This window comes from Oculina patagonica, chromosome 5 (genome assembly GCF_052425735.1).
Source record: "Oculina patagonica isolate OP01 chromosome 5, crgOcupat, whole genome shotgun sequence".
Classification (NCBI taxonomy): Eukaryota; Metazoa; Cnidaria; class Anthozoa; order Scleractinia; family Oculinidae; genus Oculina; species Oculina patagonica.
The window spans coordinates 13,813,938-13,830,237 of record NC_135762.1 but is presented as its reverse complement, the minus strand read 5'-3'; the positions used below and the strand labels follow the sequence as shown (position 1 = coordinate 13,830,237).

At 40.5% G+C, this 16,300-nt stretch overlaps 2 protein-coding genes across 2 annotated transcripts; both read left to right on the top strand.

Annotated features, from left to right (window-relative positions):
* Positions 1–29: 29 nt before the first annotated feature.
* Positions 30–815, top strand: LOC144655015 (uncharacterized). Its single transcript, XM_078515237.1, has 2 exons — positions 30–438; positions 667–815. Exons 1-2 carry the CDS (start codon positions 30–32, stop codon positions 813–815), a joined length of 558 nt encoding a protein of 185 aa, XP_078371363.1.
* Positions 816–8,890: 8,075 nt separating this feature from the next.
* Positions 8,891–11,032, top strand: LOC144654261 (uncharacterized). The gene is made up of 3 exons (XM_078514344.1): positions 8,891–9,023; positions 9,786–9,888; positions 10,433–11,032. The coding sequence occupies exons 2-3, from the start codon at positions 9,799–9,801 to the stop codon at positions 10,907–10,909; spliced, it is 567 nt and encodes a 188-aa protein (XP_078370470.1). The 5' UTR covers positions 8,891–9,023; positions 9,786–9,798; the 3' UTR covers positions 10,910–11,032.
* Positions 11,033–16,300: the final 5,268 nt, after the last annotated feature.

Here is a 16,300-nt window from a genome sequence, read left to right as displayed (position 1 = left end):
GGAAACGTGTTTTTTATCATTATTTCTGTATGGATGCGAAGTGTTCTTTTAGCGCTATTGTCGGAGATTCCTGCACCTACGAGCGAAGAGATAAGGCGAAGAAGACAGAAGTTATTCCGTTGTTATACTGTACTCGAGAAATAGCGGGACATAAGTCTACATGGGGGATCTCAGATGTCGAAACAGAGGTTGATTTGATTCTTGCCAGAGCAGAAGTTTTTACTTTTCCTGAAAACATTGGTCAGTTCACTATTTGTCCCTACCACCGATCTTCCTTGGGAACTGGATGGCGCTGTGGATCTCAGCGATGCCAGGTTCCTGAGAAATTATCGGGCCATAGCGAAGATAGAAGATGGCCTAAAGCAGAGAGAGGCCTTGGAAAACGGGGAGCAAAGTTGATATATCAGAGGACAGGTGTATTTGTTGCCGTCGGATCAGGTTTGTACAGATAACAATGAACATACATAGCTAATAAACAAGTAGAAATTTCCTTTACAAACTAAAGATCATTTTCGTAAACAAAAAATTCATACTCCGAGGGATATGCCAGCCTGGTCACGTGACTTTGTTGTCAAAAGTAGTTCTTCTAATCACACGGGAAAAACAAACACTGATGACAATGTCCCATTCAATGTTAATATTGATTTGAATTTTTATTTGTTTTAGGTGTTTGTCGTAACTGTCGTATTTTACTTTCAAAACTGGATTGTGAAGCAGAATCTACAACAGAAAGCGGAGAGGCACTTGCTGAAGAGCTTAGTGACGAAACAGAAGTGCTCGGCCCCATGGAGAATCTTACCATAGTGAGTCTCTAATACTGAGCCCTTTTTACCTTTTTTGTACTGAGCGTGGTAAACAGTGTAAAACAATTCTAGACAAGATACTACTAATGTAAAATCCGAAAGCCCCCACCACCCCCCCCCCCTCGCCCAGGAAAGCCCCTCCCTCCAAGAAATAAGTTCCCTAAAAACCTGACGCAAGAACCTTTCAGATAATAAACGCTCTCGATTTAAAGCCAAGAAAGTACAATTTTTCGGATTATAGGTTGCTGCTGTGGAGGTTGTTTTGTTAGTTATAACAAAAAATGCCCCCCCCCCCCCCTACCCCACTAAAAGACTAAACGAACTGTTTGGGGTTTTAAAGTGTTATATTTAAAAAGCTTTGCCTTCTGGTATTGTATACCCCAAAAAGAGAACGTACGGAATCACGTCCCAATAGAAACGCAAATGCATTGCAAAAATCCATTTAAAAATAACCTCGCCTCCCCTCCCCCCATCGTATGTAAGCCCTCCCCGGAAGTAAGCCCATTTGAAAAAGAAATACAACTGCTTACAGAATTTCAATAAAAACTCTGTCTATTGGTTGTTTACTCACAGGAAAATTAGATTTTGAGATAAAAAAAAGGCGTGGCACCGTACTGGGGATTCTACTTTACCCTGAGAATATTTTGCCGGTTTTTTTTTGCGATCTCTGTTGCTTAAAATTTCAGAAACACAACTGTTGTTCCCGTTTGACGTTCCCAGCTTTATTTTCTTTTTGTTTTCTTGCTCCAAATTATCTTGAACTGCCCATAGATTTGCAATCAATCTTTGCATGTGAGTTGTTTACCTTGAGGGAACGTAAATTTCAAAAATCATTCTCGTTCTTCCGTACATATATAATCCAATCAGACGTCAACGGAAAGCTGTCCTCGGCCTCTGATTGGATAATAACTGCACGAACGAATGTTAACTCATTAAAAGTGGTCACACTTTTGGGCTATCTGCTCTAATGTATGTTTCATGATAAATTTATGCACCTTAAAGCGTGGTTTTCACTAGCGACGCAAGCACAAGCGCAAGCATAACAGCTCTTATTTCATAGTGAAAACGGCTTCGACGCAAGCATAAACACAAGCGCAAGCACAAGCACAAGCACGCGAAAAGGAAAAAATGGTTCTTGTGCTTGTGCTTGCCGCAAGTACAAACACAAGCATAAAAATTCAATGTGCTTGAGCTTTTGCTTGCTTTGAAGCCGTTTTCACAGTGAAATAAGTGCTGTTATGCTTGCGCTTGTGCTTGCGTCGCTAGTATAATTATTATTGCCTTTCAGTCGGGACCAAGAAGTCAAGCTCCTGTTGCAGCAAGTACTCCTTTCCATTTGCATCGTGACGATATCGAGAAAGACGCCTCTGAAAGTATCCTTTCTATACAGTTAGATGCGTCGTATGATGATACATGGAATTTGACGGAAAACGTTTCCACATCGACGGTCGTAAACGCCCCTAATTCCTTAGCGCATTTGAACACCTTTTTGGAAAGTAGAGATGTCAGCCCTATCAGGTATACACTGCGAACACCGTAGGATGAAGCTAGTGAGCGGACAAAACGACAGCATGTGCGTAAAGCTAGGGAAGCCGTTTCAGCTGTTTTAAGTGAAGCAGCACCAGAGGAGCCAAGCCAGTTATGGCACGCACTCTCCGAATCTCAAGAAACGAAACGGTTGTTTAAAGTAGATGCTGAGAGGCGTTCTGCAACTACAGATGATTCACTCTTGGAAGCCCTTGCGACTTGCTATAACAATGCGGATCAATGGGATACTCGCAGACAGATTCTCTCCATCATGGCCGACAAAGCTAGTTTTGCAAAGATTCAAGAGTGGATACCTGGATTAACCAGATATCGTTTCACGGTGGCTAGACAGCATATTCTCCTCCACGGACGAGGTGCGCCAGTTCCGCCGCCAAGTTCACGAACAAGAATGGTGGTTCCAGAAGACAAGCTGGCACATTTTCTGGACTTTATTACTAGTCCTCAAAGATCTTCCGTTTGGAGAAAAGGTGGTCACACTATCGACGAAAGAGGTAATCAAAATACCAAACGTGGTACGAAATATGATACCTGAGCGTATTGTTCAGCATTACCAAGCCTATTCTAAAGAGAGTGGCTTTACTCCTATGAGTTGCAGTACTCTTCTACGTATTCTTGAAGTGTGCCCTGCTTCCACCCGGAAGTCGTTGCAGGGAATAGATTACATTAGTTCAGCTGGTGCGGAAGCCTTTGATATCCTTGGAGGTGTTGCTGACCGTTTGGGAGAGATGAATATGGGGATGTCGTGGGCAAAAGAACAGAAAGAGCATCTAAAGAAATGCAAGCGTGACCTAAAGACTGATTACAAGGTAAGTGTACCCATTTTCCTTGATCTGTCTGTTTTCTACAAACTGAAGTAGAAGCTTACGTTACTTTTCAACTCCATATTTTTCCCTGGATGTTGAAACATGTAGTTTATAATAGATCTTAGCTTACAATCTGGGAATCAAACAATCGGTGTAATTTATGGCAACTGTGGAAACAAAACATGGAACGAGAAAGTGAATTATCAAATTAGTTGTTCTTGTCATGTACACGCTCTAACCTACTTTTGTTTCGAGTTAACAAATTGACATCAGTTTTTTATGCGTCTGTCCTGTTATTGATGATAAATTGTGTCATAACATTGTGAAAAAAATTCGAATTGTTCAACTAACCTTTAATCCAGTGAAAAGTGGTCACAAAATAATCCGCAAGAACGCGGTTCAGCTTCTTAACTGACAGCACACATTCCCGCTCACCGCCAATTTTCAACTCTGAATCCTCGATAAACATCCTCATCTTTTCGCTCTCAGGCTGCACTGAATAGTTTCTTAAGCTTTAACCGATAAATTATAGATGATTCCCTCATTGAAGACTACTTGTTTTGTGGAATAATTCTCGCCTCATCAAGAATATAGCGCTAAATCAGTGCTGAAAAGTTTGACAAAACCTTCGCTGATTGCGTCAGCGACGCGTTTTATGCGTCTGCCCTCTTATTGACAATGAAAATTAGCCAAACAGCGCATAAAATTCGCTCAGTTATTGTAAAAAAAAATATTTCACATACATGATAGTTTACTTGTGACATTAGTTTTGTATGCTTCAATTCGCAGGTTCATGTCTCGGCGAGCTCGGATGTCGCTGACCACTGCAGAGTCTACGCACTCAACGACCCTAAAGACCGTGATTACCAGTCCCAGTGTTCACATGAGCACAACACCAGCTGTGACAATTGCGATGATCTTACTAAAACTATGGACGAAATCGAGGCTGCAATAGAGAAGCTGGCTTCTAGTGATTTAAAAGAAGAGCTTTGTTTCGTGATGAGAAAAGCTCGGAAAGACATTGTGAACTGGAAAGCGCATCTGCTACGGTCAGTAAATTAAGAAGAAGTAAGGCTAAGCCAACTGGATGCACTCGACAGCACGTCCATTGTTTTAGTCCAAGATTGGGCTATGAAATTTCTACCCCGCAAATTTAGAGAAAGCCAGACCGATTGGTACGCAAAACGTGGTATTTCGTGGCACATAACTGTAGCCATCAGGAGAGGCGACGACCAGAGCCTCCAGATGATGACGTTCGTAAATGTATTCAGGAGTTGCAACCAGGATGGCTGTACAGTACTCTCCGTCATGTCCGATGTGCTAAGACAGGTCAAAGAAGCTCAGCCTCAATTCAAGTTAAGAAGACCTATTACTGGCAAGACAACGCAGGCTGCTACCACTGTGGCACAACCATAGTGGGAGCAAAACTAATCAGCCAACAACATGACGTTTCTATCAAGAGGCTGGATTTTTGCGATTCGCAAGCAGGCAAAGGAGCGTGTGATAGGAAAGCAGCCGGCATTAAGTCCCATATGAAGATTTATCTCAATTCAGGGAACAACATTGAAAGCGCAGAGGAAATGAAAGATGCCATTCTCTCAGCGGGTGGATTACCATCGGTTAACGTTACCATTTCAGGACCCCCTGAGCCCGAGACGTTCTCAGCTATCATGTTGGAAGGTGTCAGCGCTATTTCAAACATAGAATACACCGACGAAGGGCTGATTGTATGGAGGGCCTATAAAATTGGTCCTGGGAAATTGATTCAGTGAGGCAATCTCGACTTCCAGCCAAATACGGAAGTTCCAGGGCTATCAGCAGTTGACAGCGTCACTAACGGACAAAACGCGAACTTTACAACAATTCAATCTAAGAAACCAAAGATCCCTTCGAAACAGGCTGACACGCCGGCCCCAAGCGATTCACCAAGCTCTGACGAATCCTCTTCTGATGAATCAAATGTAAGTCTCTTTTCCTGTCCTGAAGAAGGATGTATTAAACGTTACCAGCGTTTCTCCTCACTTCAGGGGCACCTTGATTGCGGCAAACATCACCGCGCTATTGAAGCGAGAGTCTTCTTGACAGAGCCATTACTGGTTATTTAGAGAGAATTGAAGTGCAATCTGGTATCGTCCCAAACATCCCAACAGAAGTACCTAAACCAGGACCGACAGGAAGCGTGTCTCTTCCTATGGGCTGGGCATTGCGGTCGTCGCAAGTTAAAAGAACTAGATTCAATACTAGTCAGAGAGATTACTTGACAAAGAAATTCGATCTTGGAGAGACATCAGGGCGAAAAGCAGATCCAGACTCTGTTGCAAGAGCCATGATGACAGCCAGGGACAGTGAAGGGAATCGTCTCTTTACAAGCGCCGAGTTTCTGACTTCCAAGCAGATAGCAAGCTTTTTTAGTCGCCTGGCTGCTAAGCGACGCCGGCAAGATGTAGCAGATGTTAGTGATGAGGAAGTGGACAACGCAGAGAGGGAGAGTGCCCTTCAAGAGTTGACCAATACAGTCATGCAGGAAGTGTCGCTGGAGCATCCAATAGTTTATGACTGCTATAAGCTATGTGAACTCGTCCGTTCCTCGAAGCTGTCTTCTTTTGCTATTCAAATGCTAAAAGAAATCTGCAATCACTTTGAACTCGACACCAGTCATATTAAGGTGAAACGAAAGAAGCAATACGTGGATTTCTTGTTTTTTTTTTTCGAAGAATTGTTCCTGCCAGAAGTAACTGTGACCAACATTGTTCAAGGCCAGGAAGAATATACACTCGCTTTCTTTATATAAGAACCTTTAATTTTTTTTAAGAACGTCGATGCTGGAGACAGAACGAATTTTATTTCAAATCAGGTACGAAATAAGTATTTTTTTTTTCAGGAGCCATCGATTATGGCCTCTGATCGTTTCAAATTCGATTATGGCTCTGATCTTTTTAAATTCTGACCTGAAACCACCAACAATTTGCATTACTAATTAGCGACGTAAACATGTACATTTCAGTAAGGGATGAATTTACTGCAGTATCAATTTCATAGGTGACGGAGCAGGGGACTGTATTCCCCCTCCCCCAACAAAAAAGTGGGCAAGCTCCCCCTACCTCCACCCCCCCCCCTCCCATCTTTCAACAAAACTTCTCTTCCCAAAACGCTACTAGGAAAGGTCCACAACCTGTAAGATCGTATTTGAAATGGTGGCATCGGCGACTTCAAAGCAGACATTTTCTGCTCTCTGACGTCTAAAGAATTACCCCCAAAAAGCGCCATGAAGCAGGATCGTCTAAACTACCTTGTATTTACCAATCGTTTATAGACACACAGTTGTTGAAATAATTTGGGAAGATTGAGTAGGGGTATGCGCCCACCTCAGTGGCGGGGGGGGGGGGGGGTAGGAATGGGCTTGGCTTGTTTCAAACGGCGCTCTGTTGCATCTGACTTTGGTTTTAAAATTTTTAAAAAGGGCATATCTTTCGGCCGAAAATTAGACGTTCTAATGTAGAAAAGAGGGTGTATCTCGGGATTAGCGTGACTTAACCGTGCAGCTTTATCGACTTCAGGTCCACAGTGTATCCACTGCTTTATTCCATATCTAACCATGTTTATACCCTAATTTTAATTCTTTCTACCGGTTAACTCTTTCCATTGACCATCAAAAACTCGTGATCTACTGAACAAAAAACCACGCAAAGATGTAGTTTAGTTTAATTTCGCTTCGTTCCTAAATATGTGTCGAACAGTTCAGTTTGTAATTTGATCATTTCTTACAGTGTTCTTTAATTTTCGCTATGTCACACAAAACTAAAAATTTTATACCATTTATTACTTGGAGTGTTTACGGAAGACCTTAGTTTTTACTTAACATTTGATTTGGAAAATCTTTCTTTCGGTATTGTGTTACTTTAAATGCATTAATTGCAGTGGGCCCACAATACAAATTAGTTTCTATTTTCGTCTTGCGACATGAAATCGACGACTCGTCAAGATATGTCTCACACTCGAGAAATTCATTCAGCTTGTTCCAGTTAAATATTGTTACTTTGGCGCTAAAATCGAGTTTATTCTACCTGTATTTAGGAAACAAGATATTGGCTTATGAGTACTAAGAACTCGTAACACAACTGTCGGCTTAAATCGCCTTTTTTGGCAAGACCGCTTGGCGCCAAAACACGGCAACAGTCCGCCGTTTACATTTGCTGATGTTATTTCGTTAAAATTCGATTATTTCAGAGGCGCCTCAAAAATCTCTTGAAAGAGAACCCAAGCTGATTTTCATACATAAGTTACAATAGCATAAAAGGCTTCCACAGCCAAAGTTTAAAGAAATTTGGAGTTATGGCACATGGCGAAAAAACATTCTGAATTTTATCCCTAAATAAAGGATTTTCCCATCAGTAGATATCAGTATTTTTACAAAATTAGTAAATAATTCTTGAATGACGCTCAAGTCAAGTTATTACCTAATTTTAGAAGCTGAATACCTTGCCGTTCAAGAAATTGTATTCAAAAATTCAGGTTCTTCTTTGCACGCGAACTAAGTTAAAACTTAGGTTGCCAACTTTTAGCTTTGTATTCGGCCATTTTCGGCGATCTTGTGGGCGAAATTCCTTTTTCTAGTTTTTCACGGATTTAAAGCGCTTCGAGACGAAAACAACTACATCAAATTTCAAGGCTAGCTAAAGGCTATTTGTGGACAAAATATGAGGGAAATCGATTTTCCAATTTCTGCCGGCCGATATTTGAAATTTGCTGGAAGTCTTTCTTAACACCACCTTCAAAATGAATTGCGCACTTTAATTTTAGGCTCACTAAATGAATGGTGGTTCTATTACAATGGTGGTTCTATTGTCTTACACTAAATCGGTCGCTCTTTTATACTTGAGAATTGATTGTTCTACGGACTAAACTTTCCATTTCGGGACAAATTAATACACAAACTGTTATTGCCTTACTCCATGTATTCCCCTCTCCCTCCGTCGAATTAATTTTAACAACCACTTAGTCGCCGAACGTGTGGCTTCAAGCACTTGCTAAGTTCTACTCTTCTTAAGAGTTTTTGAGTTCCCAAAGCTTTATAAAAGGGGACAACATATTCCTTTCTTAGAAGACAGGACAAAGAATATGTGTAAGAAAGGACTTTGTTTTTCTTGCAGATTATTTTTCTGATATTTTTGTCGCATACAAGTTTCAAACTTTCACGATTGTTATAACTTGATAGGGAAACGCTTTTATATTTTAGATAGTTTGAAGACGTCCATTCACCTAGTGATTTTAAATCTGTTAAAACACTGCTGCTCGTTTATTAAACATTACCTAGATGTGTTGTTTTTAGCTAATTGCTTTTGACAACAGGGTCGCAAATGTTAAGTGAATGGTCTAATAATAAGAGCTTTTGGCGCGACAGGTTAACAGTTTCGTATTAAGCAAACTTAAGAAAAGACATCACAACTTGATTGTAAATTGGAGAAAAATCTTCGTGCCTAAACATATGTGCATATATTTTTTATTTCGCTATAAGAGAAAAAATAGACATTATTAAATGGTTTATGACCGTAAAGTTTGGTATCTTTGATACGAACCTTGTTGTTGCGTAGGAATTTCTAAACGTGTGGTCCAACGTATACCAATCAAAAGTTGACATCTCATGTTTACCCAATTCAGTGACTAGACATCCAAATTTGTTAACTACTCATAATGTCCCTAATGGGTCGACATTTTCAGTTTAATACAATGTTCTCAGCTGCATTAAGGTGCCAGACTTAATTATCCAGAAATATGAAATGAGTATCTGTAAAGAAAGCGTCGTGATTCAAACGTTTCAAAAATCACAGTCATAGTGATCCAAAAAGTTTTGCGCATCATAGCTGAGCTGGTGAGTTGAAAACTAGACTACTGTTTTTCTCTGTCAACCCAGGTTCTATTCCTATAGGTGGGTGATCTACTGGGAACAGTCCTTCACAGATGAGCCGCATAGCAACAGGTTTCTAGTAATGAGGTCTAACAATGCACTTCAGTATATGGAAATACACAAGTTTTGAAAATAGGGGCCGGGCAACAAACGCGCACTCTTCAGTAATTTTCGCGCAACTGGATTCCTGATCATTCAAAAGATCCGGCTTTTTTAACGATGTTATATCAACTTGGAGGACCTTTGATTTCTGGGAAACTTAGAGCCGTTATCACATTAGTGAGCTTTTAACACATTTATTTCCAGGCTTCTGTTAGTAACCAAGAGAGCTTTACCAAAAAGGAAGGACCAGCCGCTTGTTGACTTTTGAGTAGAGTCACCCAAAAGCCACTTAAACAACCTCTCAAAATGTGCTGCCGACAAACAAAGACGCGTTTTAGCGAAAGAGCAAGTCCATGATACTGAAAACAAGCATTTGATATACATGGGTCATCCTGTCGCTCAGTCGAATTATCAAGAAAGAAAAAAATCATGATTAAAATTTGACTTTTCCCTCAATAATTCCATATTATTGCTCAGTCAGCCGATAGATTTTTTAAGCAGTTTTTTGCTTCTTAAATATTAAAGTTCAGAATTTTCAAGTGCGTTCGACTCACATATTTCAGTACAAGGGCTGTGTTGTTATAAATATAAAAGTTTAAACAATTTAATCTTTAATATCCATAGAGATTCAAGAGAAATGAAGTTCGTCTGGTTTGCTACGTTCCTGCTCGTACTTATCCTTTCTTCAGGAATGGATGCCGGGAAAGGGAAGTCAGTGAAGAAAGAGGTGAATAGCATGACATTACCCCAGTCGGGGCAAACCTGCAAAAAAGGGAATTTGGGTCATATTTTCTTCCAACACAAGCCTCTCTTCTAGTATAGACAAACGTTAAGGAGCTTCACTAGCCATAATGCTTGCTTAAGAAGCCGAAATAACTAAGCGAGTGTTCGTACCACTACAAAACAGGAGCCGAAACGTGGAGTCAAATCTTAGCCCAGGACAAAAACAACAATCAGAATGTTGTTGTGGTTTTGTCTAACAGTTTATCATGGAATATAAACAAAACAGGAAAATTAGTGAATTTATTGAATTATGCGTAACAAGGCAAGTGAAATGAAATGAGAACAAACTTAAATTGACATACAGCACTTTGTTTAAAAAAAAATAAATCTCCCTTCCCCAAACACCATTTTTTTCACAACGTTAATTAAATACTTACACACAAAGATTTTATCTAACTTCAACGATAGCACTGTTTAGTGTTCCGGTTTGCACTCTAATTTTAAAAACCTGGTAAAAAGCTGTTGTTTAATGTCTGTTTTTATGTCAGGTTGCCAAAATAAAAGCTCAGTTGGCCAAAGCCGGGCAGCCCGGTGGTTTTGCCGTTCTCGACCAAAATGGCCAATTGCCTCAGGATAACCTAGCGGGTGGTTATGATAAGCACTCGGCATACGACTTGGGTTGGCAGTCTCTTCACATGGCGGCCGCTGCTGCCTGCAGAGGCAGCACATGTTCAGGGGGAAGTGGATGCTGTGAGAACGCTGTACTTGTGCGTAACACAGCTGATAAGAAAACCTGCGCTCAGCTTTGTGCCCAGACTCAGTACAGCAACTGTGACGCAGAGGTTTCAATTCATGGAAAAACAGGAAAAGCCACTCAAAACGGGGAAATGGTTGGTACGTTCTATAATTATAACTGCAATCACGGAGTTTACGGAGGAAGCGAGGTGTCACGCTCTGTTAGTGACATCACTCAGTTCCCAGGCCCAGATCAAAGCTATTACAGCTTTTGCTGTTGCCGGAAGTAAAAGTAACAACAGCAAAAAGAACACCGGTCCTTTCTTGCTTAGACTCACGCTGTGACACTTTGAGAAGCCGTTGATGAAGGTTGTCTTTTCAACATTTAAGAAAAATAAAGGCGTTACACTTGTTTGCTTTATTTAATTTGACTTTCATTGAATTTTAGGGGGAGCAGAGGGGAAACGATCGACCTCGGACGTCTGAGAATCAGGCTACTCTGCTTCGACTTTAAATTGACTTGCGCACTTTTGAGCCCACTAAAGAAACAAGAGAAAATAAGGCGTAGGTCTGTTGACTGCATGTTGTCTGTTGACTCGTATTCTTCGCCAAAATCCCTAGTTAACCGTTGGATTTGCAAAAGAAATGAATAAGTTATCTCCCATTCCGAAATAATCCTCGGAAAAATATAATTTCACAACTCGCTCTCGGCCGATGAAACGTTTCCGATTATTTATTGAAAATTTAACCTTTAGCTTGGATGGCGTGGGCTAACACGAGCTCCATAAGGAAATCTCCACCCAATTCAGAATTAATAATATAGCACGACGTCAACTTTCTGCTCTCAGATAATATGAGTTCCATAAGGAACTCACCACCTCAGTGGTGAGCTAGCGCTAGGTGAATATGCTGCCCTCAGATAACGTGTTCCATAAGGAACTCGCCACCCTAGTTAGACCGAATAATCCAGCACAAGTTCAACAAACTGCCTTCAGATAATGTGAGTTCCAAGTGTAACTCACCACCCAAGTAGGACAGAATAATCCAGCATAAGGTCAATACGCTGCCTTCAGATAATGTGAGTTCCATAAGGAACTCACAACACAAGTAAGAATTAATAATCTAGCACGAGGTCAATATGTTGGCCTGAGATAAGGTGACTCACCAGCGAAGGAAAAGAGAATAATAATTTTATAGCACAATAATCCAGCTCGTAGTCAATATGGTGCACTCAAATAAAGTGAATAAAGAACTCGCCAACCAAGTAAGACAGAATAATCCAGCATGAGGTCAATATGCTAACCTCAGATAACATGGGCTCCATAGTCTTTCTAGTTAGAAAGAATAATCCAGCACAAGTTCAACATGCTGCCTTCAGATAACGTGAGTTCCATGTGGAACCCACCACCCAAGTAGGACAGAATAATCCAGCACAAGGTCAATATGCTGCCCTCAGATAACATGTGTTCCATTAGGAACTCACAACACAAGTAAGAATTAAGAATCTAGCACTAGGTGAATATGCTGCCCTCAGATAACATGTGTTCCATAAGGAACTCACCGCCCAAGTAAGACGGAATAATCCAGCACAAGCTCAATATGCTGCCCTCAGATAACATGAGTTCCATAAGGAACTCAGCACCCTAGTAAACAGAATAACCTGGCACGAGGTCAAAATGCTGCCCTCCGATAACATGAGTTCCATAAGGAACTCACCACCCAAGTAGGACTTTATTATCCACCAGGAGAATAATATGCTGCCCTCAGCTAACGCGAGTTCCATAAGGAAATCTCCACCCAATTCAGAATTAATAATCTAGCACGACGTAAATTTTCTGATCTCAGATAACATGAGTTCCATAAGGAACTCACCACCCAAGTAAGACATATAAATGAGTTAGCACTAGGTGAATATGCTGCCCTCAGATAACATAAGTTTCATAAGGAACTCGTCACCCTAGTTAGACCGAACAATCCAGCACAAGTTCCATGTGAAACTCACCACCCAAGTAGGACAAAATAATCCAGCACAAGGTTAATATGCTGTCTTCAGATACCGTGAGTTCCATAAGGAACTCACACACAAGTGAGAATTAATAATCTAGCACGAGGTAAATATGTTGTTCTGAGATAAGATGAGTTCCATAAGGAACTCACCAGCGAAGGAACAGAGAATAATATAGCACAATAATCCAGTTCGCAGTCAATATGGTGCACTGAAATAAAGTGAGTTCCATAAGGAACTCACCAACCAAGTAAGACAATGATCTAGCAGGACGTGGATATGCTGCCCTCAGAAAAAAAAACAGGCACTTCCGTTTTGCATGCGTCTAAATAAAACTTAAGTGGATTTGACATATCCCAAGGCCTAGACTAGGAGAGTCCCTCTCTGTCCCCTTATTTTCCCTTAAAAAAAAAAAACATTGAAATGGAAAAACAAATAGCATACTTTGACAGTAGTGGTATCTACTGTCTCGCACTGAAGCGGTTGTCACTTCATATACGAGACTACTCTACGGACTAAAATTCCATTGTTTTATGTCATCCATTCCCCCTCCCTCCCTCCCTCCCTCCCTCCCTCTCTCCTTCTCTCATTTTCTCCCCTTCCTTCCTTCCTTCTTCATGATTAGATAATTACCGAAACCACCAATAGCTGCGATGCAGAGGTTTGTATCTAAGGAAGGCAGGGAAAGACCACCAAAATGGGCAGACGGCGGGTTGACTTCGCTCTTTAACTAACATGTAGGCATGCTGGGAATAACGGTGGAAGGGAGGCATTTGATGCTGACGAAGATGTTAGGGAACCCACCGGCACTTTGCTGAAGCAACATACATAAACGTGTTCAGGAGCAATACCTGTGTTTCTTTCTTTCTTAGTATCAACTTGTAATGCAGTAAATATGTTGGTTATCGCACGCCAGGAAGTACTGCCCTCGTCAAAATTGTTGCCACGATTAGCAAATTCCTTAATTCGTTCTCTTCCCGCTCCCCTTCTCAATGTTGAGCTCCTGTTTATATTGCACAGACAATCCTTAGCCACAATGGGTTCAACATTGGAAGAGGGAGGGGGACCTATAAAAGTGTTTGCATGCGCCCTTGAGAAAGTTTAAGCGTCAAGTATCCGCATTTTTATCTTCTTAGCGTAAGCGTTCCCACTACTTTTGTGTACGGTTGTAGTTTCATTTTTCTTACATTCTCCACATTGTGAGGGCCTGTCCCTTCTTTTATTTTTCCCTTTCTTATGAGGAGCTTGAAGATTAACCTTTAATGCATGTAAGATACAACTTCTCTAATGATAAGTGAGAAACGAAGTTACTAATCTACTAAACTGTACTCCGAATTTTTAGTATAAATAGTCACTTTGAAACCAATCTTGTCCATTGAGCCCCTGATCTTTTCAGTGGTCAGCACGTTATAACATTTAAGTTCTCCACTGCTTCGAGTCAACATAACGAATAATCTGAACATAATTTTGCATTCCCCTGCTTCATTCCTGTCCCCTCTCCCCATCTACCTGCACCACCACTTGTTTAGGGACGGACCATTATTATCTTGGGGGAAGGTATGAAAAATTTCCCTCTGCAAACATTTTGTTTGAATTTATGCACCTCTGCAAACATTTTTTTCGAAATGCACACTATTTGAATACATATCGTGTTTGCAAGCAATTTATTTTGTCATTGTAGGCCTTGTAAAGACTTTTTCAATAAATTCATACCTTCACCCCCCCCCCCCCCTCCAGAAAAATGATGGTCCGTCCCTTAAGAGCTCTCCTCACTTGTAAGCGCCCCAGCTTTTGTTGATTCAACTGAACAGTGAACTGTTGTTGTTGTTTTGTTTTTTTTTTGTTTCTCAGTGGTCTGCTTCTGTCAAGCAATTTTTACACAGCACCCAAAATTTATAAGATTTAGTGAGAAATAGCAATTTAAGTTCTAGTGAGAAATAGTATTCAACACCAAGTTTTTTAAGAATGCGTTAACTAACTGATACACATTGGGGGGGTCGGGCCCCCCCCCCCTCCACCCCCAAAAAATCCTCAAACAACACCCTTCCAAAAACCCACTACCCCTCATTACGGTTATTCGTATTTGTATTTGTAACTAATTAGTTAATGAACGATCCGACCAACTCTGCTGATTAATTTATTCATTCATTCATTCAGTCAGTCAGTCAGTCAGTCAGTCATTCACCATTAGAAATGAAAGTGACGTAAGTTTTCCCGCCAAAAATCATAAGTCACATTCCACGCACGACACACAAGTCAATTGTTTTCCCGCCATTTGATTAGTGATTCATGCTCGAAATTTATAACACTTACATGTCGCGCTCTTGCATATTATATCGCTTGCTCAAAGACAAGAACGAGGGTGATTCTTCCATTAAATATTCACTGTGTCGTACAATTTTTCATCTCATGTAACTGGGGACGAGTAAGGTGTCAAATTTACAAAAAAAATTGATAATTTTTTATACATTTTCTTCGCGATACACTGAAATTGTCAATTAATTACCAACCAAATTACTTAATATTTCTATCTGAGAGTGGTCCACGTCGGCAGGCAATGTCTTCAGCCTTCCTATAAACGAGAGGAGGGTTACATTGTATCACAAGGGAAGAAAATATAGAAAGATTATGAGATAACCGACTGAGAAATTGCCGCGTTTTAATATGATCTAAAAGGAAGCCAGCTCTTTTTCTCTCGTTTGTTTTGATTTACAACCAAATGGGGTTTTAGCAGTGATAGAGGCATTCAACGACAACAGCCCAGAGTTTGCTCGGTGAATTAAGATCACATAATGCTGAGGCAAATGGTTTCTTGTCAAGGATGTTAAAGTAAACATTCTGTATCAACTGAAATATTCGCGTAGCAAATTAGCAATTCTGTGCGCTGTTTATTTACACTTAAGATAGTGTTAACAGTTTTCACCGGAAGCTGACAACATCATTAATATATTTTTATTCCTTTTATTTCGACGCTATAACGATTCAGTTGCTAGATATATAATAGCTGTTTATCGGATGGTACGAGTTCGCTCCCTCACACCCTCTCCAAAATCCGTCTGATAAATCATGCGAGTTGCCAGACAGTTTCTGTCGTAGAGAAGTGGAAATTGCTCAAACAAAAAAAATTGAATATTCAGCTTTTCAAATCTTTAGTAAGTGGGTTTCATTCAAAGCAGGTTTGGGGCATACAAGAGCTTTCAAAATACAGTTTTTTTTATATTGGACGTTAAAAAAAAGAGCGTTGGATAAAATGGGGGACGCTGTGGTCTTACCGAATCCACACAGTCTAGCTGTGGTAATTGTTATTGAAATTTATTGACCTTTCAGGCAGACTGGTAAAATTCTAGATGCTGTTAACCTCTACAGCGCCAAAAAAAAAGAAAAAAACGGATCTTTAAATATATTACAATCAAGTTCAATTCGTTCAAAATTTACGAAAGTATTTATTGAAACTGTGATCCGCTAAGAGATCCGAAATAGAGCGAAGTACTCTCAAAGCATAATATTTTTTACATCAGTCAAGACTTGGCAGCTCTTGAGCGTACACAGCGTCTTTATTTACCTAACCTTCGCTGTGGGTTTCTTACTTTCAACAGCTCATCAAGATTATCCAACATGTTTCCCTTCATCACTGTCTCACCATGACGTAAGATAAAACATGGTCCCACTGTCATGT